At 43.3% G+C, this 23,736-nt stretch overlaps 2 protein-coding genes across 2 annotated transcripts; both read right to left on the bottom strand.

The window, feature by feature from the left end:
- Positions 1-5,834: 5,834 nt before the first annotated feature.
- Positions 5,835-10,792, bottom strand: LOC115207824 (neurogenic differentiation factor 4-like). Its single transcript, XM_029775319.1, has 2 exons — positions 10,641-10,792; positions 5,835-8,229 (listed from the first exon to the last, which is right to left on the bottom strand). Exon 2 carries the CDS (start codon positions 8,221-8,223, stop codon positions 7,228-7,230), a length of 996 nt encoding a protein of 331 aa, XP_029631179.1. The 5' UTR covers positions 8,224-8,229; positions 10,641-10,792; the 3' UTR covers positions 5,835-7,227.
- A 3,653-nt stretch (positions 10,793-14,445) lies between these two features.
- On the bottom strand, positions 14,446-19,059 carry LOC115207207 (poly(U)-specific endoribonuclease-like). Its single transcript, XM_029774180.1, has 5 exons — positions 19,026-19,059; positions 18,208-18,270; positions 17,996-18,102; positions 16,513-16,655; positions 14,446-14,762 (listed from the first exon to the last, which is right to left on the bottom strand). Exons 1-5 carry the CDS (start codon positions 19,057-19,059, stop codon positions 14,651-14,653), a joined length of 459 nt encoding a protein of 152 aa, XP_029630040.1. The 3' UTR covers positions 14,446-14,650.
- Between the last annotated feature and the right edge of the window lie 4,677 nt (positions 19,060-23,736).

The raw sequence follows: 23,736 nt of genomic DNA, 5'->3' as shown, positions 1-23,736 counted from the left end.
AGAAATGTTTTCAGTTTTTAAGCAAGTTTTCTGCAATTTTACACATTTTGCAAGTCATTACAAAAGTCATTACATGCCATGTTAATATGATATCTGAGTTAGAATCACTAACAAAATAATTTTGTTCCCCTGGAGGTCAGGGCCCCTGGGCACATGCCCTGCGTGCCCAATCAGTATTTGGCCATGATTACTACAAGTTTAGATAGCTGGCTAGACTAACTACCAATCTAATACATTTTAGCTGTAGCTAATTGAGTGACTGTCAGTGACAGACATAATGAGAGAAAAACTGGTAATGCACAACCAAATTTCAATATTGCACCTTGTGTATTGTACTATTATCACGCTCAATAGTAAGTTGAGACCCTGACAGGTAAAAAAAAAAAATATAGCTTATGCCTGGAACCGGTACTGCATATCATATCATTTAAATACACAACAACTGACAGATGTCACCAGCCAATATTTCACTCAGAGAATTATGAATACAGAACCTCTAAACACGATGGTCCTGCACAATCTGTTGCTCTAAGACCACTAATCTAACTTCATTCCCCCACATTCACCTCTCTATCACTCCTCCCTCCTCTTCCCCTGTTTTCTCACATACTGATCAGCCTTTCTCTCTGATCAGAGTGATCAATAGTCAATGTTGACTCTGTATGTGTGTTTCATTGTGCTTGAAGTTCAGAGGAACAAGCATCAGAGCTACCCCCCCCCCCCCCCCCCACACACACAGAGGCTTATGTTAATCCTTGTAAAAACAAAGCAATATATTTCGCTCAAGCCAAGCGTGGGATGTCCGTTTATATCAGGATTACGGTTTCAAATATATCTCCGCTGCTCCAACATGATCTAATACTGAACTGACATCTATATTGGACTGGGTGCACATTTGATGTAAATATTGTGTAACAGCACAGATTGTTAGTACTCAAGTGGATGATGTGATGAAACTGACCACCAAGAAGCTCTTAGACCACTCCCACCCCTGACCCCTGAACCCAGATGACCTAATAACCACAGTAAACTGACCTCTCAGTGGGTGGTCTTATCTCAAGCCAGTACAGAGGTTGGATAGACAGACAGACAGACAGACAGACAGACAGACAGACAGACAGACAGACAGACAGACAGACAGACAGACAGACAGACAGAGCACTGGGCCTCCTCTTGGATAGAAATATAGTGCCTTGTGAATGTCTACACACCCCTTGTGAATGTCTTTACATTGAAAGAGAAAACTATTATAGAACATTTTCCAAATCAATAAAAAAAACATTGTAATACATGTCTTGATTGCGTTTGTCTTCACACCCCAGAGTGATTACTTGGTGAAAGCAAAGCACCTTTGGCAGCCATTACAGCTGTGAATAATTTTTTCTAAGATTCTACCAACTCCTAGGGCAACATATATCCTTTTTTTGTCAAAATTGCTCAAGCTCAGTAACTTTCATTGGAAATCATTGATGGACAGCAATATTCAAACCTTGTCTCTGATTTTCAAGCAGATTTAAGATCAGTTCCATTCAGGAACACTCAACACCTCTTAAAGTGTCTTTAACATCTGTGTAACTGTCCAATTGAAAAATAAACTATCCCAGGCTTAGGTTTTCAGAAGACTGAGGCGGGTTTTCCTCTAAATATTTACATGGGCTTTGCTCCTTTAATATTTATTTTGCTCCCAAACTCCCCAGTCCTTGCCGGTGACAAGCATATTGATGCTGCCACCACAATACTTGAAAATACAGAGGGTTTCACTCTGTTGTGCTGTATTGGATTTGACCCAAACTTTTGACCCAAAACGTTGTATTTGCCGTGTTGTCATCTTAATGGCCTTGTTGAAAACAGACTGGATGATTTGGAGTGATTTTTTTTTCTCTTTTAACTTTGTCATACAGGCCAATAATGTGGAGTGAATGCAATGTTGTTGATCCTCTGTATTTTCAAGTATTGTGGTGGCAGCATCATGTTTTGGGTATGCTTGTCACTGGGAAGGACTGGGGAGTTTGTCACGATCAAAATAAATACAGATGTAGGATCTTAATTTGAGCCAGTTTACTATAGCAGGAAAATAATCATGCAGCAACAGGAAATGTGAATTATTATGTGGATTATAATTAATATACATTTTTGTAGGGGTTGGTACATTCATAATGAGGGCAAATCAAGTCCGACATTTTAAAGTGGAAATTAAACTTTAGAAACCTTTTTAAAACTAAAATACACCACAAGTTTGCATTTCCTGCTTTACAGGAACATTCCCTGTAGCAAATGAGTGATCAAATTAAGATCTGTATAAATGAGCAACGCCCAGGTAGAAAGTTAGAGGAAAACCCGCCATAGTTTTCTGAAAACCTAGAGACATACCAGAATGGCTTTCCAAGTGGTGTTGGGTGTTCTTGAATGGTCCAGTCTCAGTCCTGACTTAAATCTGCTTGAAAATCTGAGACAAGGTTTGAATATTGCTGTCCATCAATGATTTGTAACCAAATTTTCTGAGCTTGAGCAATTTTGACAAAAGCAATGGATATTCACTGAGTATACAAAACATTAAGAACACCTGCTCTTTCCATCACATACACTCCTAAAAGAGTTATTTGGCTGTCCCCATAGCAGAACCCCTTTTCATTCTAGGTAGAACCCATTTGAGTTCCATGTAGAACCCGTTACACAGAGGGTTCTACCTGGAACCCAAAAGACTTCTACCTGTGTCACGTTGGCATGAAGAATTGGGAGACAGGCGCAGGAATGCGTAATAGGGCAAACAAGCACGTACACAAAACACAGGGTTGAAACCCAAACAAAAGTGCGAAGAGTACCTTGAATAAATACACACACGCACAAGGATTATCACACGGGACGAGACCCGTAATCATCTGCGCAATCCACAAGGGCACGAAAGCCAAAACACACAGCACAGGTACTCACACGCACCAACGGACATTGTAACAATAATGGACAGCCCAATGGAAACCAAAGGGCACACTTATACAAGTACTAATCAGTGGGAATGGGGGACAGGTGTGCTTAATGAAAGTTCCGGACGGATCCGTGACAATCTGGAACCAAAAACAGTTATCCTATGGGGTCAGCTGAAGAACCCATTTGGAACCCGTTTTTCTAAGAGTGTAGACTGACCAGGTGAATCCAGGTGCTCTAAGAATTGTGCAAGGTTGGTAGAATCTTATTCAAAATTATTCACAATTGTGATGTCTGCCAAAGGTGCTTCCACCATATGCACTAAATACATCTTAATTATTATTTATTTTTAATTTGGAGTAGATTGTGTAGATCGCTATGTACATTTTAGATTCAATTTTAAGACAACAAAATGTGAATACACTAGAGACTGATTATAGACCTTATACTCTTTCCCTCTATTCCACTCTTTCTTTCTCTCTCGCTTTCACATTCTCTCTCTTCCCTTTGTCTCTCTTCTCTTATCTCCCTTTTACTCATCCCTCTCTTGCTCATCCCTACAGTGCTCATGTGTTCATGTTAACTCTCCCTCTCTCTCGGGTCTTCTCATGTCTCTCCATTGCTTTCCTCCAGTAATCGAGCCCATCTGTCCCTTCTCTCCTGTTCCTCTTTCGGTCAACTCTACAGTGAAGGAACTGTGGGGTGGAGGGGGTCATCAGGGTCAGAGTCAACACGCCCCGCTCCCACAACCATTCACAGCTCTTTAACACCTAAACCCCTCTCACCCCACACACACACACACCCTGCACACCGTCCCTGCCCCCACCTGCCTCATCCCTGTGTTGTGCCCCCCAACCCCCTGCTACATCACCCGCCTGGTGTGTGTTAGTTTGTATTAGTGTGTGTGTGTGTGTGTGTGTGTGTGTGTGTGTGTGTGTGTGTGTGTGCACGTGTGCGTGTGCACGTGTGCGTATGCATGTGCGTGGGCGTGTGTGTGTGTGTGTGTGTGTGTGCGAGAGAACTGAGCCCAGTTGAATAGTACAGGATTATTACAACAGCGAAAGCCTCCCTCTCTGCCCTATGAGGCCAGCCATCTTAATCACCAAACTTCATCCTGCTGCAACCCAGCCTCCGCACATCCACTCTTTCATTAAGAGTCAGCCAATGGATTAGTGTAGCTAAACCAAAAGATGGAGAGAGAGATGAGAGATGAAGTTGAGGGAGGAGAGTGGGAAGAGTCGAGAGGGAAAGAGTGGGAGCGGGTTGAATGGTGAAAGAGAAGAAAAGGAGGAGGGCAACTTGGCTTGTCTGTTGATATTTCTTTGTAAAGTAAGATTTCATAACCTTCACTCTGCCTATCAGTGAGACCTACAGTGAAGGTATAATATCTATTGTCTGCTCGGTATGAAATATTTGTTCACAAGAGGTTTCTGATCTTTGTACGCTGAGAGTGAGGGCAGATGGACTACACTGTTAGTGACAGTGTCATCATGTCTCTCAAGGAAGATTGAGCGGGGACTCTCTCTGTCTCCCCCACTCTCTCTCTCGCTCTCTGTTTTTTCTCTCTCTCTCTCTTCCTGTCTTCCTCTCTTCATCTCTCTTCCTCTCACCCCACCCTCAATATATGGTTGATCAATTCTTGGCTGGCTTGCTATCAAGACAATCTCCTCATCCTTCAACATTAACCCATCTTAACATTCACACACAATAACCTGTATTGTCTTCTTGAGAACCACACAGCTTTTTAGAGGTTTCGATTGTTCAAATGCCAGACAGCTTCAGAATAATGTCTGCCCAGCAACACACACCCAATACACACACCCTCGCACAAATACTCGTTGCATCACCATCTTCCACCTGTCTATGTATGTGTGTGCGTGTGTGCGTGTGTGTGTGTGCGTGTGTCTTTGTGTGTGCGTGTGAGCAAAGTTATGTGTCATTCCAATGCTGAATGAAGAGGGATGGGATTGGTTGGAGGCGGGTTTATGAGGGGGTGTAGCTCACCCTCCCGTGCATTTGGCCCCCCTAGCTGTCTGTCAGAGAAATGTCCCTCCCCTCTGTTTCTCCCAGCTGTCTTTCCCTCCAGAGCCAGCAACCTCAGCACAATGCAGGGTCAGGGGTCAAGAGAAAGAACAGGCTGCGTTTACAATGGACCCACAGTGGCCATTTAACAGCAAAACCCCCCTTTATGCATCTCCATTTTTCATGTCTCTCTCTTTCTCTCTTTCTCTTTATCGCTCTCTCTTTATCTCTCTCTCTCCTTCTCTCTCTCTCTATCGCTCTCTCTCCTCTCTCTCTTTATCGCTCTCTCTCCTTCTCTCTGTCTCCTTCTCGCTCTCTCTCCTTCGCTCTCTCTCTTTATTGCTCTATCCTCTCTCCTTCTCCTCTCTCTCTCTTTATCGCTCTCTCCTCTCTCTTAAGCGCTCTCTCCTCTCTCTCTCTCTCTCTCTCTCTCTCTCTCTCTCTCCTTCTCTCTCTCTCCTTCTCTCTCTCTCTTGCATGCTCGTTTCTCACTCCCTTTCTGGTCTCCACCTGTAGGCCTAGGGGTGTGTGTGTGTGTGTGTTTGTGTGTGTGCGTGTGTGGGAAAAGGATTTTCTCAGGGGGTGGTAGCATAATAACAGTAGTCACAGAAGTACTCTCATTAGAAACACCCCCCCCCATCTTCTCTACTCCCTCTCACCTCTCTCATTGTGTGTTACAACCTGTCCATACTCTCACATATCACTCCCTCCCACTACCTGCAAACACCCTAATTGCAGTTGGTCCTTGACTGTCTTTTGACCTAACAAGACCGTTTTTTCATCTAAGCAAACTCACTTTCAGAATTTCACACAAAAAAAAACGTAGTTTACATTGTTTTAATTCATAAAATGTTTGTTAAAAAATACAATCCAAAAGTTTTCAGCTAGAGGAACATTTGTACATTTAAAGGAACATATTTGGCAATGGAGAAAGTGTCTGGACAGAATATTATACAACATATACATATATTTGATTTAGGAATGTCCATTAATAAGAGCCACCTGGCTGAGAGTTCAACTTCAATCACATTTTGGAATTTATATTTGTTCTATTCATTACAACAGAAGACATTTCTCACTTCCTCATGGGCAGTTTTCCCCCTGGTCATCAGCTACATTACACTGGCAATATTATATGGGCAGTTTTCCCCCTGGTCATCAGCTACATTACACTGGCAATATTATATGGGCAGTTTTCCCCCTGGTCATCAGCTACATTACACTGGCAATATTATATGGGCAGTTTTCCCCCTGGTCATCAGCTACATTACACTGGCAATATTATATGGGCAGTTTTCCCCCTGGTCATCAGCTACATTACACTGGCAATATTATATGGGCAGTTTTCCCCCTGGTCATCAGCTACATTACACTGGCAATATTATATGGGCAGTTTTCCCCCTGGTCATCAGCTACATTACACTGGCAATATTATATGGGCAGTTTTCCCCCTGGTCATCAGCTACATTACACTGGCAATATTATATGGGCAGTTTTCCCCCTGGTCATCAGCTACATTACACTGGCAATATTATATGGGCAGTTTTCCCCCTGGTCATCAGCTACATTACACTGGCAATATTATATGGGCAGTTTTCCCCCTGGTCATCAGCTACATTACACTGGCAATATTATATGAGAATCTCTTTTCAGTGTGGAACAGGAAAGAACACACAACAAAGGAGAAATGGACACAGAGAGAAAACAGACACACTGTCAGAATCAGTCAACAATGTAACAATGACAGCACAAATAGAGAAGGCCAAGACCTAACACAGATAAAAAGGATAAACACAGCATTACTAACAGCAGTTCATATAAATATTAAATAAGAGAATAAATAAATGTATAATGCATTAATGTGAATGATCTGTTTTATGTTCCCAGTGCTGGTCAGAAGTGCTCATAATGTGGTCATAGCGGTCAAGCTGAAGTCTTTCTTCAAGACAGCCTTTCCACCAATAGGAACTGCTCTTATTGTGAACCCCTTGGAAATGGTCAAGTTGTGGGACCCTTTTAAGCTAATCGGCGTTCAGAAACAACCGCAGCAAACAACTGGTTTAAAGTCAATCATGAGCAGACTTTGACAGTGTTGAGCCCTAACCTTTACAGTACACAAATGTAAACAACAGTCCACAACAGCACTACCCAGTTGTTCACAACGATGGGCTGCTTCCACAGTGTTCAGTACCAAAGCCTGGTTTCTCCCAACACCTCAGTCATAGGTTTAAATGAAGCCAGTTGGGGCAGGGTAACATCTGCCCCATCTGTCCTCTCTGGCCCTTAATCCCCATAGACCGTTCCCATGTGCGGGGGTGCCATGTGAGGAGGGTGGTACGAGTCATAGGGCATCTCCAGGGGCAGCTCGTAGCGGGCGCTCTGGTACAGGCCCATGGAGGAGGGGGGGTAGTGGTGAGGGGGGAGGTAGTGGGGAGAGGACTGCTTGGGCACCAGGTTACTGCCGATGCTGAGCGGGGGTGTTGGGGGGCCGTCGTAGGGAGGGGTGTTACAGTCATTAGGGGAGTGGCTCTCGTAAGCCCCTCCTTTCATCCCCCGCAGATGGAGCAGGTGGGTGGAGTCCAATGTGCCATAGGGCGGGCTGGGCAGGCCGGGGGAGGAGTAGCTGATTGGTCTAACGGCCATCCCCACCCCTCCCAGGACTGTGGGCCCTCCTCTCCCTCCATTCCTGTCCTCAGGCCTCTCCTCAACAAAACCCCCAGGCCCGAGCTGCAGACAGCCAGCCACCAAGTTGCTGGTGGGCTGGGAGAGGCCTTCACACAGGGTCTCCATGAAGGCCCTGCTCTCCGTGGACTGGTCCCCCTCCAGGGCTTCAGACAGGGCACAGATGTAGTTGCGGGCCAGCCGCAGGGTCTCAATTTTGGACAGTTTCTGAGTCTTGGAGTGGCAGGGCATGATGCTGCGCAGGTTCTCCAGCGCGTCGTTCAGCCCGTGCATCCTTGAGCGCTCCCGGGCGTTAGCCTTCACACGTCGTGCCTTGAAGCGCTCCTGCCGGGCTTTGGTCATCCTTTTCCTCTTGGGCCCTCGGCGTTTGGGAGCGTTCCCGTCTCCCTGGCCCTCCTCTTCCTCCTCCTCCTCCTCCTCCTCCTCCATATCCTCACTGCCCAGCTCCCTGCCCAGGTGGCCAATTCCGCCTGGTCTGTAGCGCTGCACTTTGATTGGCTTGTCTCCGTCTGGGGAGCTCACGTCATCATCCATCCACTCCAGAGAGCTGACTAGCTCCGCCCCCTCGCTGGGCCTTCCATACGAATTGGCCATCATGGTCTCCTGGAAACAACACACCAACATTAGCAACAGTTCTGACCTTAACATATACACTTTTTATCAAATATTTTGTACTAAGAAAACAAGGCTCATCACAACTTTACCCTTTGACTTGTTTTGTCTATCCTGTCCAAAGCTGATGTGAATTGAGAGTAAGTTTTCTACTGATAGACCTACTGATGCTGGGACATTGACCCTAGCTGGTCCTGAGGACCAGACCAGTCTATTTGTAGCAGTTTTATCCCACAGCCTAATGAGTTTTAATAACCTTGTGTGGCCTACTGTAGTAGCCTCAAGGTGAGCGCTAGATCAGGACTGATCTCGCTTGATCCAGAACAAAAATCTCACGTAATTTAGTTTTATGTTTATGTTGTCTGTTCATGAGTGATTAGGTCAGGACTAGCCTTAGCCTGCTTACTCTACAATCTACTTAGACCCACAATCAATTGTCTAAGCGAAGGCCTTTGATTACCGGTTTGGTACAGTACTTTGGGGGTTCTTTGAATATTTTAGGGATTTTATGTTTTAAGATTCTCATGAAACATGCTGCTTTCATATGTAATCTGTTTGTCTGCAAACAGCGTGCGTAGCCTACAAGGATTATTTTAATCCGAGGGGAGACTTGATCTCGGGGGACTTCAAAACTCTGTAATTCCTCGCTTTTAGGTTGCGGCGGACACCGGGATGCACTCTCAATCTGGGCCATTGCGGGATTTGCTCCCTCCATGGATGAAGCGGCAACATGGGATTAACTCAAGGTTAGACTACATTCCCGGATCAGTAACAGGGAACTCAGAAAAATCTATTTATAACTCTGCAACAAATTGTGTTTATGATTACGGCGATGATAGGCTAGATTTCATTAGGAGTTTTCCTGTAGGTTTGCCCATAAATGTAAATCTATATGGGGAGCTCTATAAAATGATATTTATTTAGCCTATTAGATCCTCTATAGCAGGGGTAGGCAACTAGATTCGGCCGTGGGTCGATTTCTGTTGAAGTGGATGGTCGGGGGCCGGAAAATAATTTGTACACTGCAAATTGACCACAACTAAGAACTAAGCCCAAAGATATATATGTATATATATATTTGAAAATAACAATAATTACCTTCATTATATTGAGACACGATCACGTCTCTGTTTTTATTCGTGGGAATACTTGGGACCAGATTTCCTAAATTAAACACATTTTTAGCTGAATTCCTGGTGATTGTACAGACCAAAAACTTTAAAAAAAAATGTTGTTGAGGCAAAAAACATTTGGGGAGAAAAAAACCCTGTCTGTTGCCGATCCCAGGTCTATAGGCCTATTTGAAAATATGTTTTAAGTTATTTGTCCACAATTTCGTGTGTGTCATTGATTTTTATTCCACACCATAATTTAGTTTGATGAATGATAACCTATAGCATAGGCTACTTTCATACAATTATTAGCCTAATATCATAAATATGTTGTTTCTTTATTGAGATATTTCCCAGCTATGTCAGCAATGATTGTGACCATTTTAGCAACAAGCTGATGACCAAAGTGATTGTGAAGCAGGCTGAGCAGGTGGGGTCAGCAAGGTTTAGGCTGTTTTTGGATAAATAATCCCTGTTTCGATTTAAAGGGAAAATCTGCAGTTGCCACATCCATTCTTTGGATTTATAAATTAATGATATGTGCCCATTGATTCTTGAAGAATTTAACTTACAAATGCTTCATGAGCTTAGTTCAACTGTCACACCCCTTCAGAACCCAAAATATATGTTTGTTTTACTCCAATGTTTGTAAACAAAGTAAATGTAAACAAACACTATATAGCTTCAAAACATGCTTAAAACTATAATTTTGATATCATAGATGCTCAGTCCTTGCATTCATAGCTCTGTCTACGAATTTGAGATTGGTTACATTTTTCCAGCCCCATCCTTCAGCTTTTTACAGAAACAAGGGCGAAGACAACGCTTTGTTATTGTTTCAACTGCTGATTGCCACTTTAAGTAGGCTTACACCTGTTAACGTTTCCCTTTAAGATTATGCCAGGCACATTTTAAGAACAATAGCCTAGTGCCTAATGATCGTGTCGCAGTTCTTAAGAATCCTAAATTGATAACTATTTATTAATCTGTCTGTAGCCTATCTAATTAATCTGTCTGTAGCCTATGCCTCATTCCCGTTACTTAGCTAAGTAACCTATGGGCCTAACCCAACATTTCGAAAATGTCAAATAATAACCTTAGGCTACCCTACCAATTTATAAATGGTCAAAATTTCACATTTCACATTCAACTTCACATAAATATTATTAAAATATTAGAATAGTCAATTATTACTATTCCAATAGGCCTATGCTATTCGAAATAGACTATGATCTTTGGAGAAAGAAACATTGACATTCATTCGAAATGAAACAGATGAGGTTGGCCTACCTGATATTTGTAATAACGCTCCAATGACCTCCTGTGAGTTGTTATTGGCTGTTGAGCGGGCTTAGCCTACAGGTTACTATGTCAACTAGCCTAAAGCGCTCAATCTTTAACTTTCTCCCCTGCGTCTCCTTCGCAGTTGTCAGTGTTCCATCCCAGAGTGACGCCTCTCTGCAGTTCACTCCGCGGGGGCCCTGGGTTTTAGCGTCCACAGACAGGCTCCTCCTCCCGCTCTCTCATCCTCTCGCATCCAATTCGTCTGCGCTCGAGCGCGCGCGTGGCCCGGCCCGTGGCCAATGTCATGAACAAAAAAGTTCACTAGTTGTGTGTGTGTGTGTGTGCGTGTGTGAAACAAAATAGTTTTAATTAGATTGATAGCCTGCAGGCCTAAGCTCTTATGGCCCATAACATTATTGCGGCACTACATTAGAACATGTTCATAGTTGCAATAGTTTTTATTTGTACAATTTGTATTATCAGTCTGTATCAACAAATAAGCAGTGCAACTTTAGCATAGAGTGAGATGCTCTGCGAGCTTAACCGACTGTGACAGCTTGCGGTTGCGCGTGAGCAGGTGTTTGCGCCATTCCCCCGTCCAATCATACATCCGCGTTTGCTGAACCGATATTGGCGTCGGGCGTGAGCTCATTGCACCCAATTACGCTAATTAAATAGGGCTCCAGAGACACCCCTCACGAGACGGGACAGGCGCGGCGCCTGCATAGTGAAGACCTGAGGTGAAAGACAGAACAAACTAACCGAATGGAGACAAGTGGGCTGTTACTTGTGTAGCAAGTTGGCCTACTAATTTAGCCAACTCTAGAAGTAGGTAGGTTATACCATAGAAATAGAATGATTCTAATTATGTGGGTTATACAGAGCATTTTATTTCCTCATTCTGTGAATTATTTTACAATTATGCTTTTAAAATGTATGTTCATCTGTGTATAGACTTTACCTTCAATAGATACACAGTGTGTGTGATTGTGTGAGGGAAAGATGGAGAGAGATGGAGGGAAGTGCTACTGTCCCATGAGAGAAAGAATCACATGTGCTCATGTTGGAGGGAGAGGTGAGTGAGGGGAGTGAGGGGTTGGATGGGGGGACTGTCTGTGCACCCAACGGATGTGTCTCACACTCCCCAGCCGACCCCCTCCTCTCCCCCTGGGTCAATGTCTGTCCTGCTCCACACCTGCAGCCCAGAATGGGAATAACTGAGCCAGGCCTTGCTCTTCCCCAGAGTGGGAATAGCCTCACTTTGGCAGACTCGTAAGCAAACTATGGGTGACACAAAACAAGACAAAAACAAACATATGCCATTTAGATATGAAGAAAAGCTGCCACTTTTCTCACATTCAATTCATCCATTTTTTTGTTCTCTTTAATTTTCACACATTTTAATTTATCTGGAGCAAAATATAGCTGGAGCAACATTAAAGAGGGAGAAATATCCCTATTCCACAAGTGGTAAAGAGGTAGATATGATTGCTGTCATGTCCCTTAGTCCCCTTGGTGTTGGTCATGCACTATGAACTTTTCTGACAGATGGCTCATACTTCTTTCCTCTTCCCCCTTTTTTCTCGTTCAGTAACTATCTGCTAGCGGCTCAGATGCACTTGTATTCTCACCTGACCTAACATTGACCCCTAAGGACTCTCCCTCCTCACCTTGCCTTGCGTAGGTATGTTTGTATGTTTGCTTGAGAGGGCAGCAGCTTCAGCTGCAGAAAGCGGAACACAATGCCTCCAAACACACACACACACACACACACACACACACACACACACACACACACACACACACACACACACACACACACACACACACACACACACACACACACAACCTCTTCCTGAATCCCCAGCGCTCCTGTTTTCAGTTACAGTAGGGAGAGGGGGCTGTGTCCATCTGTCAGACAGGGAGTCCTATGAGAGATCTTGATACCCTAGTTGGGGATGAGGAGAGAGCACTTACATGTGTGTGTGTTGGCGGGGGGTTGGGTGTCGCGATTTGTCTAGAAAGACTGCATGTGCAACTATAATCAAGTTGTAAACACTTTTATTCACAATATCACGTATCAAAAATGATGCTATTACAATGTGCAATAGATTTTTGGTTGTTGTTTTTTTACAATTTATTTGAGAATAACATATGACATTCACCTATTTATGTAATACTTGTGGGCCCAACCATCGCATTACCTAAATTCTCTCCAAATACTTTTGATGTTTTGAGTAGGGAGGACAATAGACTGATCATATTGTTAATTATTGAGCGTTCAGAAAGACTAACAAACCTCCAGAGAATGAAAGTTACTCTGAGTTTCATGGTCCTTCATCAGCTTGGAAGTTACAGAGCCACACTTGAACCTCCCTCCAACCTAAGCCCTAAACGTTCTGGTGATCTGGACCATGTGTCCTTATACCAACCATCCCATTGATGAAGCCACTCCACAGGGCCACAAAAATAGACACCCCCCAGCTACACCCCAAACCCTCTTAACCCTTCCCTAAACCCCCCGTTGGCCCCCTGCGGTGCGTGCTCATTGGCGACCGCCTTCAGGCGTCCCTTTTCCACGAGCCTATTGTCTGGCCCCATAAGCAGCTTTGTTTCTGCATGTGCAGCTGGACTGGCCCGCTCAGCCATTAGCCACGACACGCTAAAGAGAGCGGGATAATATAATTACAAAACAAAAGTCAGGTGGCTACTATATCTGCCAGGGGGAGCCCATTTGGGGGGCTATCTGTGGGGGGGTTGGCGGGTGGCCAGCTATAATTCGATTATGAAGTTGTGAGAGCGACAAAAGGAACAATTGAATCTTTTTCTCTCACTCGCCCCACTGTGGTTTAATTTGATTCCATTTCGGGTATAAAAAGAGAGGACATTTACTCTTCTACTTTTCAGAGTCGCCGGCCCAGAAAATGTAATATGGTCTGACAAAACTGAACTGGGGAAATTACTCACAGAGCGTATCGTTATTGTCAGGTCGATGTGAGACTTAGCCCATTTGTTGAGGCCCAAATCAGATGAATTCCTGAAAGACATAGTTTTTGTATGAAGTGACTGGCCTTGTGTTCTCACTTGGCACGGACGCACACATACCGGGGGACAATGGGATCTAAGGCAGATCCATCTCCTCTAATACTTTCTTTAAACAGGGGTGCAAGTGTGTCCCCCTGTCCTGTCGGCAGACCCAGAGTTTATCCCGTTAGTCACCCTGGATGAGTGAAAGGGTAAACTCGACCCCCCATCCCAGCTGGAAGCAGCCTCACACACACGCAGATCCTCACCCCCAGCTGGGGTGGGACACACAGGGCTTTACGGACAGCTGATAGGAACAGGTTTAGCTAGTGGGTACTGTTTGGAGTAGGTCAAGCAGAATAGGATCTGCTAAATGTGTTTTTGTTTCCATTTGTTTCCATTCGTTTATTGGTGAGGGGTGCAGGAGACTGCTTATTTTTTTGCTTTATTTTTTGGGGTGGTAAGACAGTAAGCGATTGTGTCAGATGCACACATGCTCTTAGTGGGGGTGTCCCCATGTGCCCGCTATAGGAGCGTGTAAATGCCAATTTTCAACCCCATTGGGCATAGTTTGATCATGCCCTCAGGAGTGCATGGGATTCTCATACCCTGCAGATTTCTTCATTGCTTGACTAAGGGCTATATTCAATCTGTATTGCTGAAGCTATAGATTGTGCAATAGAAATGTCAAGGTAATTTCCGATTGAGCAGATATATACAGTGTTTACAAAATGCAGTCTCCGCTGACGCAGGAAATTTGCCTTAAAATATCAATCTGAATGCTGAATGTCTGCGATACATTTATAGTGAGCGCAAAACATTCATACATGAATTGTCCCATTTACAAAAATGTAACCCATTTCCAAATACAAATAATGAAATGCTCTTATGTATCAGGACTAAGATTGGACATTGTTGAGCTTGATGCGGGATGTGATTGGTAGACTATTGCTAGCTTGTTGAATGCTGAGTGGCTGCTGTGTGCTTCAGTTCTAGGGCATGACAGGGAAGGCGGAGCCGATGTACTTCTTCCCATTCCCATAGGAGTTTTCCCAGGTGTAGGTCTGGATCACCAGTGGCTTCCCTCCCAGGCTCTGTTTACACCTGGACATAGAAAACCAGATGAAAACATAACACTCAATGGCAACAAGCACAAACACACATATACAGTTGTGGCCAAAAATATAAATCTTCACAAAGTCTGCTGCCTCAGTTTTTGTATGATGGCAATTTGCATATACTCCAGAATGTTATGAAGAGTGATCAGATGAATTGCAATTAATTGCAAAGACCCTCTTTGCCATGCAAATGAACTGAATCACAAAAAAACATTTCCACTGCATTTCAGCCCTGCCACAAAAGGACCAGCTGACATCATGTCAGTGATTCTCTCGTTAACACAGGTGTGAGTGTTGACGAGGACAAGGCTGGAGATCACTCTATCATGCTGATTGAGTTCGAATAACAGACTGGAAGCTTCAAAAGGAGGGTGGTGCTTGGAATCATTGTTCTTCCTCTATCAATTATGGTTACCTGCAAGGAAACGTGCCGTCGTCATTGCTTTGCCCAAAAAGGGCTTCACAGGCAAGGATATTGCTGCCAGTAAGACTGCACCTAAATCAACCATTTATTGGATCATCAAGAACTTCAAGGAGAGCGGTTCAATTGTTGTGCAGAAGGCTTTAGGGTGCCCAAGAAAGTCCAGCAAGCTACAGGACCGTCTCCTAAGTTGATTCAGCTGCGGGATCGGGGCACCACCAGTACAGAGCTTGCTCAGGAATGGCAGCAGGCAGGTGTGAGTGCATCTGCACGCACAGTGAGGCAAAGACTTTTGGAGGATGGCCTGGTGTCAAGAAGGGCAGCAAAGAAGCCAATTCTCTCCAGGAAAAACATCAGGGACAGACTGATATTCTGCAAAAGGTACAGGGATTGGACTGCTGAGGGTTAGGGTAAAGTCATTTTCTCTGATGAATCCCCTTTCCAATTGTTTGGGGCATACGGAAAAATGCTTGTCTGGAAAAGACAAGGTGAGCGCTACCATCAGTCTTGTGTCATGCCAACAGTAAAGCATCCTGAGACCATTCATGTGTGGGGTTGCTTCTCAGCCAAGGGAGTGGGCTCACTCACAAATTTGCCTAAGAACACAGCCATGAATAAAGAATGATACAAACACATCCTCCGAGAGCAACTTCTCCCAACCGTCCAGGAACAGTTTGGTGACGAACAATGCCTTTTCCAGCATGATGGAGCACCTTGCCATAAGGTAAAAGTGATAACTAAGTGGCTTGGGGAACAAAACATTGATATTTTGGGTCCATGGCCAGGAAACTCTCCAGACCTTAATCCCATTGAGAATTTGTGGTCAATCCTGAAGAGGCGGGTGAACAAACAAAAACCCACAAATTCTAACAAACTCCAAGCATTGATTATACAAGAATGGGCTGCCATCAGTCAGGATGTGGCCCAGAAGTTAATTGACAGCATGCCAGGGCGGATTGCAGAGGTCTTGAAAAAGAAGGGTCAACACTGCAAATATTGACTCTTTGCATCAACTTCATGTAATTGTCAATAAAAGCCTTTGACACTTATGAAATGCTTGTAATTATACTTCAGTATTCCATAGTAACATCTGACAAAAATATCTAAAGACACTGAGGCAGCAAACTGTGGAAATTAATATTTGTGTCATTCTCAAAACTTTTGGCCACGACTGTACACAAGCATAATGAGACATAATGTGACACACGGTCCAAAATGGATGGAAATGGAGAACAGCAATGGCTTTGAATTGTGTGTACATCATCTTTGGTAGATAATGAAAAATAATTGACACACACACACACAGAGTACTTACTGTTTCCCTGGACGGGTGATGTAGCAATGACTGTACATGGCCAAGTCGAACTCAGAACTGCAGCCAATGATGGCAGAACCAACCTGCTTGAAGTAGCCATCCCACGTAAACTGCATCCCAAGAACATCAGGGTAGGAATTCCACTTAGAAAGAGAGAGAGTGAATAAAAGGAAGATAAAACTCGACATACAAATTAGGATCTGGCTAAAGATACCTGAATCAGTTACAGACCCCATTGCCATTTATGGTTGTGAGGTCTGGGGTCCGCTCACCAACCAATAATTCACAAATGGGACAAACACCAAATTGAGACTCTGCATGTAGAATTCTTCAAAAACATCTTCCATGTACAACGCAAAACAACAAATAATGCATGCAGAGCAGAATTAGGCTAATATACGCTAATTATCAAAATCCAGAAAAGAGCCGTTAAATTCTACAACCACATAAAAGGAAGCGATTCCCAAACCTTCCATAACAAAGCCTTCACCTACAGAGAGATGAACCTGAAGAAGAGTCCCCTAAGAAAGCTGGTCCTGGGGCTCTGTTCACAAACAGAAACAGACCCCACAGATCCCCAGGACAGCAACACAATTAGACCCAACAAAATCATGAGAAAAAAAAAGACAATTACTCGACACATTGGAAAGAGTTAATTAAAAAACAGGGCAAACTAGAATGTTATTTGGCCCTAAACAGAGAGTACACAGTGGCAGAATACCTGACCACTGTGACTGACCCAAACTTAAGGAAAGCTTTGACTATGCACAGACTCAGTGAACATAGCCTTGCTATTGAGAAAGGCCGCCGTAGGCAGACCTGGCTCTCAAGAGAAGACAGGCTATGTGCACACTGCCCACAAAATGAGGTGGAAACTGAGCTGCACTTCCTAACCTCCTGCCAAATATATGACCATATTAGAGACACATATTTCCCTCAGATTACACAGATCCACAAAGAATTTGAAAACAAACCCGATTTTGATAAACTCCCATATCTACTGGGTGAAATGCCACAGTGTGCCATCACAGCAGCAATATTTGTGACCTGTTGCCACAAGAAAAGGGCAACCAGTGAATAACAAACACCATTGTAAATACAACCCATATTTATGTTTATTTATTTTCCCTTTTGTACTTTAACCATTTGCACATCGTTACAACACTGTATATATACATAATACGACATTTGTAATGTCTTTATTCTTTTGGAACTTCTGTGAGTGTAATGTTTACTGTTCATTTTATTGTTTATTTCACTTTCGTATATTATCTACTTCACTTGCTTTGCAATGTTAACATATGTTTCCCAAGCCAATCATGCCCCTTGAATTGAATTGAGTGAGTGAAAGAAAGAGAGAGGGAGAGAGCGAGAGAGAGAGCAAGAGAAAGTGAGAGAGATCTCAGTCAAATCTTATTTTGTTGGAGACCGTGTTACAATTACAGAGTTGTGTCGTGATTGTGATGGTTTGTTTGGTGCTTACAGGTCCGTCGAAGCTGTGACTGTAGTAGTCAATCAGACCCTGTTTCTCCAGCCGGTAGAACTGGAGCCAGTTGTGGAAGCCAGATATCTTCCCACCCTTAATCTCCCCTACAATAGCAAAGATACACTTTATGAACACACACACTCCTACATACCCACCACATACACACACACACACAACATACCCATACACACACAAGTACACACACAGACCTGCTCGAAACCGCTGGAGTCCACCTTGCCAGGGTAGCAGGAGTAGAGGTCGAACCACATCATCTTCAGGTCATGGAGGAACTTCTCCTCTGAGCTGTAGCATCCTGGGGAGGTGGTCAGGTCACACTGGTTACTGATTCGGCATGGGTCCTCAGATGCTCAAAAGTTTTTTTACAGCTGCACCATCGAGAGCACCCTGACGGGTTGCATCACTGCCTGGTATGGCAACTGCTCAGCCTCCGACCACAAGGCACTATAGAGGGTAGTGCGTACGGCCCAGTACATCACTGGGGCCAAGCTTCCTGCCATCCAGGACCTCTATACCAGGCAGTGTCAGAGAAAAGCCATAAAAATTGTCAAAGACTCCAGCCACCCTAGTCATAGACTGTTCTCTCTGCTACTGCACGGCAAGCGGTACCGGAGCGCCAAGTCTAGGTCCAAGAGGCTTCTAAACAGCTTCTACCCCCAAGCCATAAGACTCCTGAACAGCTAATCAAATGGCCACCCAGACTAAGTAAGTAAGCACTTCACTGTAAGGTGCCAATGCCTGTTGTATTCGGCGCATGTGACAAATAAAATTTGATTTGATTAATTAGGAACATTTTCTATCATATTTCTTTGACTTTGGAAATGTAGAGTAGGTTGTGTACAACGATAGCAAAATACGAAGACTGTGCAAGGGGTGTGTAGACTTTCATTAGGCACTGTAAATACTCTTGGTGAAGAGCGAGCTCTCTGCCCAGCTCAGTTGGACATGGTCTCCCTGAGGAAGGTGCCCTACTCAGCCAGCTGCTGGGTGGTAAAGTCCTCAGTGGTGCCTATGTTCCTCTTGTAGTTGTCCTGCAGGGCCATGAAGGCAGCATATTTTTTGTTTTTTATTTAACTAAGCAAGTCGGATAAGAACACATTCTTATTCACAATTACAGCCTACTTGTAAATCAAATCAAATTCAAATCTAATTTTATTGGTCACATACACATTGTTAGCAGATGTTAATGCGAGTGTAGCGAAATGCTTGTTCTTCTAGTTCCGACAGTGCAGCAATATCAACAAGTAATCTAACAATTCCCCAACAACTACCTAATACACACAAATCTAACAAGTAATCTAACAATTCCCCAACAACTACCTAATACACACAAATCAAACAAGTAATCTAACAATTCCCCAACAACTACCTAATACACACAAATCGAACAAGTAATCTAACAATTCCTCAACAACTACCTAATACACACAAATCTAAAGGGGTGAATGAGAATATGTACATATAAGTATATGGATGAGCGATGGCCGAGTGGCATAGGCAAGGTGCAGTAGATGGTATAAAATACATATATATACATGTGTCATGAGTAATGTAAAATATGTAAACATTATTAAAGTGGCATTGTTTAAAGTGACTAGTGATCCATTTATTAAAGTGTCCTGTGATTGGGTCTCAATGTAGGTAGCAGCCTCTCTGAGTTAGTGATGGCTGTTTAGCAGTCTGATGGCCTTGAGATAGATGCTGTTTTTCAATCTCTCGGTCCCAGCTTTGATGCACTTGTACTGACCTCACCCTCTGGATGATAGCAGTATGAACAGGCAGTGGCTCGGGTGGTTGTTGTCCTTGATGAAGCCCCCCCCCGGCCAAACCTGGACCAATTCTACGCCGCCCGATCACGGCCAGTTGTGATACAGCCTGGGATCGAACCCGGGTCTGTAGTGACGCCTCTAGCACTGCGATGCAGTGCCTAACACCGCTGCGCCACTCGGGAGGCCCTCTAACATATGGCGGCTTGGAGAACAGAGATGCCTCGTCCAGGAACTGGAACAGCCTGGATGGAAGACAACACAGTCAGGATATAGGTCAGAGAGAGAGAAAGAAATAGAGCAAGGGGCAGAGAGAAGGGGGAGGTTGGACAGTGACAGAAAGAGGGATGAAGATATAGTGAGAGAGAAAAAAATAACATAGTCAATGATCAGCTCTGACGCAGAGGGCTTGTTGGAGTCCAGAGCCTCAGACAGAGACTGGATCAGTGATGTTACTGCCTGTATCTCCACTGCTACCCATAGAACCTAAAATAGCCTACCACCCATAGAACATACAGTATCAGAAACATGGGGAACAGTTTACATTAACAATCATTGTACTGTTGTAGCACAGAGAAGTAATGACATTGTTTTAACATTTCATAGGTCATTTCGATGTTGTTGTGGGTCATTAACTCATTATGATGTACTACAGGACAAATACAGTACCAGGGTTGTACTCAATTTGGTTTAACAGTTTAAGTAACAGTTAAGCCATTTCCACAGAGGGAGGTGTAGTCGCTCAAGCAGTTGTTGTGATCTCTTCACTTGGTGTTGCAGTGGCACTTGTTCTGAGAGTTGTATTTCTCCCCACAGCGGACCTGGCAGGACAATCCTGGAGCGGGTGCTTAGAGGAGAAGTCATAATTATTATGTTTTAGCTTAAATTTACATTTTAAGCTCATTTGAATAATGTCTAAAAGTGGCATGAACTGCCGAGTCCTGTGTTTCACATAAGGAGCCTATTGAAGACTGTTGTGATTTGCATGATGAGTGACAATTTACATTACACAACAATGACCTCTACTGGCCAAACACACACATCCATTCTCCTGCTGTAAAAAGACTGAGGGCACCCTAATTCAAACAGTAGTGAACCATCCTGCCACTGTGGCCCACAGCAAGGTGAATAGCTGACTGGTCTAATATTGAGCCAGTATGTTCATTTTGATTTTGTTCACAAAGGTTGTGTAGTAAAGACTCTTTCAGATATGATGCAGGAGTATCTGTATGGTCAACTGTGATCGACCTTGACCATGATGTGAATTTCACCAGGAGTTGTGGATAATTGCCCGGGATGTAAAAAAAGCCCAGCTCAAACTGATAACAGATTCAAATGAACTGTGCCTAGGTGTAGTAGACAGTGGGATATGTTTCAGGGACATGGTTTTTCTTTGCATGCCTCCAGATCAGAATGCCACGGTACCCTCTCACCAGTGCAAAGGGCTGCATAGTCATTGCAGCAGTTGTCATTCTGGGAGCACTTCGAGTTGCAGTGGCACTTGTTCTGAGAGTTGTACTTCTCGTCACAACGGCCCTTGCAGGATATGGAGCAAGATAGAGAAAAGGAACAAGAGAGAACAGTTTACACCCTGCTTCTGTTGACATGAAATAACTATGATGTGCTAAGCTTTTGGCTATTTTGGTAAAGTTCATATACAATTCAACTAGGCTTAGAGCCAATAAACAAAGGAATACTTTACAAACGGATGATAAACTATTCTAACTAATTGACTAACAAGGTGAATTGCTTAGAATAGGGTTGGATACTTCCTATTAACTGCCTAATGTATTGATAATTCAATACACTAGGCAGATTTCTTTCAGACAGTTTTTACCATCATAAAAAAACCTGCACTGACTGAGTTGCTTACTGTCACTCACCTTTGCAGAAGCTTTCATAGTCAGAGCAACATTCTCCGTAGTGCTCACAGGCTGTGTTACATTGACATGTTTTGTTCGGTCTGCCCAGACACAGATACCTTCATAGTTGTCCAGGGTGTCTGGATATACACACAGAGCAAATCGTTACACACTGATGAATGATATTGATCTACATGAGATAAACTCACCAGAGGAAGTAAAATAAAAAAGGTGCATTACTCAAAGCGAAGAGATCTGTGAATATCTATACATCGGCAGTACAATAGGTCTACCCTTAACCCATGTGATGTACTTTCAATTATACTTACAAAGTTCTATTATATTTCAACAGGTATATTACATTGCATTTCAAGTGATACTAATTCAATTTACAAATAACAATGATCTAGATTATACTTTGTCCCATACTTACTGCTGTAGCCCTGACAGAACAGGGTCACCCCCAGAGTGACAAGCAGAATGATCTTCATCATGGCCAAGCAATGATCCAATAACTTGGTGCACAGTCTCAAAGATGGATTTCCTTATATAGAAAGCTTACCAAGCCATTAAGGTTCCAGCATCCACGAAAGATCCTACCTGTAGTCAGTCTTCCAGTCATGTTAGGTATAGTACTCTGGGGATGGCATTGGTAGCTACTACATATTAATGATTTAATTTGTATTAGTTAAACTCTGTTTGAACATACTGTTCACAAATGTGTTTCCAATGTGTCACAAATGTGTTTCCAATGTGTGATCTTTTGTAAATCCATTTGTTTTTTATGTATTTTTTATCAGGGGCGCCACAATTTTTTGGGGCATCTAAAGCAAATTTTCTGCATTTTTACACAATCCAATATGCTGTCTCTATTTAGAATAAAAAGTAAGCAACAATGCCCGCAGTCATCAAGCTAGGTAAGAGATCATTATTAAATATGTTCGAGGGAGTAATTAGACTGAACTATATCAAAGGTCATTCAATAATAAATATTGTGTTGCACATTTAACCAATAGCCTTAACAAATGAACATTTCTTGAAAAATACAAAGACTTTTCATTGTCTTTATTAAGACATCCTCTATTTCAAATTTCAGCCAGACTGACCAGCCAGCCTAAGCCCGACCCCCACCAGTCTAGTCAATAGCTCAACTCTCTCCCAACACAATTTCCTTCCCAGTTCCCAGCTTGATTTTTTTTTATTCTGAAGGGAAAGGTTTGGAAACAAAAAAAAAAACATGAAAAAACCCACGTACACCTCAAATATACAATAACACACAGAAACAGCACATCCTCCATATAATTCATCTCATATGCCTAATAGTACTGTAGAGCTCGTTTTACTTCACACAATATAGCTGGATCACCCTGTCCTGTCCCTAGGGGGCCACCACCCTGTAGTGCCCGAACACACCCCACTCAGCTTTAAGATCTTAATGAAAAATGTATTCAATTGGTTTTGGGTGTGTTAGGCCAAGGCCAGAGTGACAACCCACAAGACAGCAGTCCCCCAGGGCCAGGACTGAGCAGCCCAGCAGCTAGGGATTTCCTTAATAGTTATCTCCCCTGACGTGGGCATGTTTTCAATACAGACTCCTTTAGTCGTACTGAATTCCATATAAGGCAACCAGACCTTATGAAAGTTGCCCAGTATACCCTTAATCTTGTAAATAAGTAAAATCTAGTGATACATACAGCTGAAGTCAGAAGTTTACATACACTTTAGCCAAATACATTTGAACTCAGTTTTTCACAATTCCTGATATTTAATCCTAGTAAAAATTCCCTGTCTTAGGTTAGTTAGGATCACCACTTTATTTTAAGAATGTGAAACGTCAGAAGAATAGTTGAGAGAATGATTTATTTCAGCTTTTATTTCTTTCATCACATTCCCAGTGGGTCAGAAGTTTACATACACTCAATTAGTATTTGGTAGAATTGCCTTTAAATTGTTTAACTTGGGTCAAACGTTTCCGGTAGCCTTCCACAAGCTTCCCCCAATAAGTTGGGCACATTTTGGCCCATTCCTCCTGACAGAGCTGGTGTAACTGAGTCAGGTTTGTAGGCCTCTTTGCTCGCACACGCTTTTTCAG

This window comes from Salmo trutta, chromosome 14 (genome assembly GCF_901001165.1).
Source record: "Salmo trutta chromosome 14, fSalTru1.1, whole genome shotgun sequence".
Lineage (NCBI taxonomy): Eukaryota > Metazoa > Chordata > Actinopteri > Salmoniformes > Salmonidae > Salmo > Salmo trutta.
This window is presented reverse-complemented; position numbering and strand designations above follow the sequence as displayed.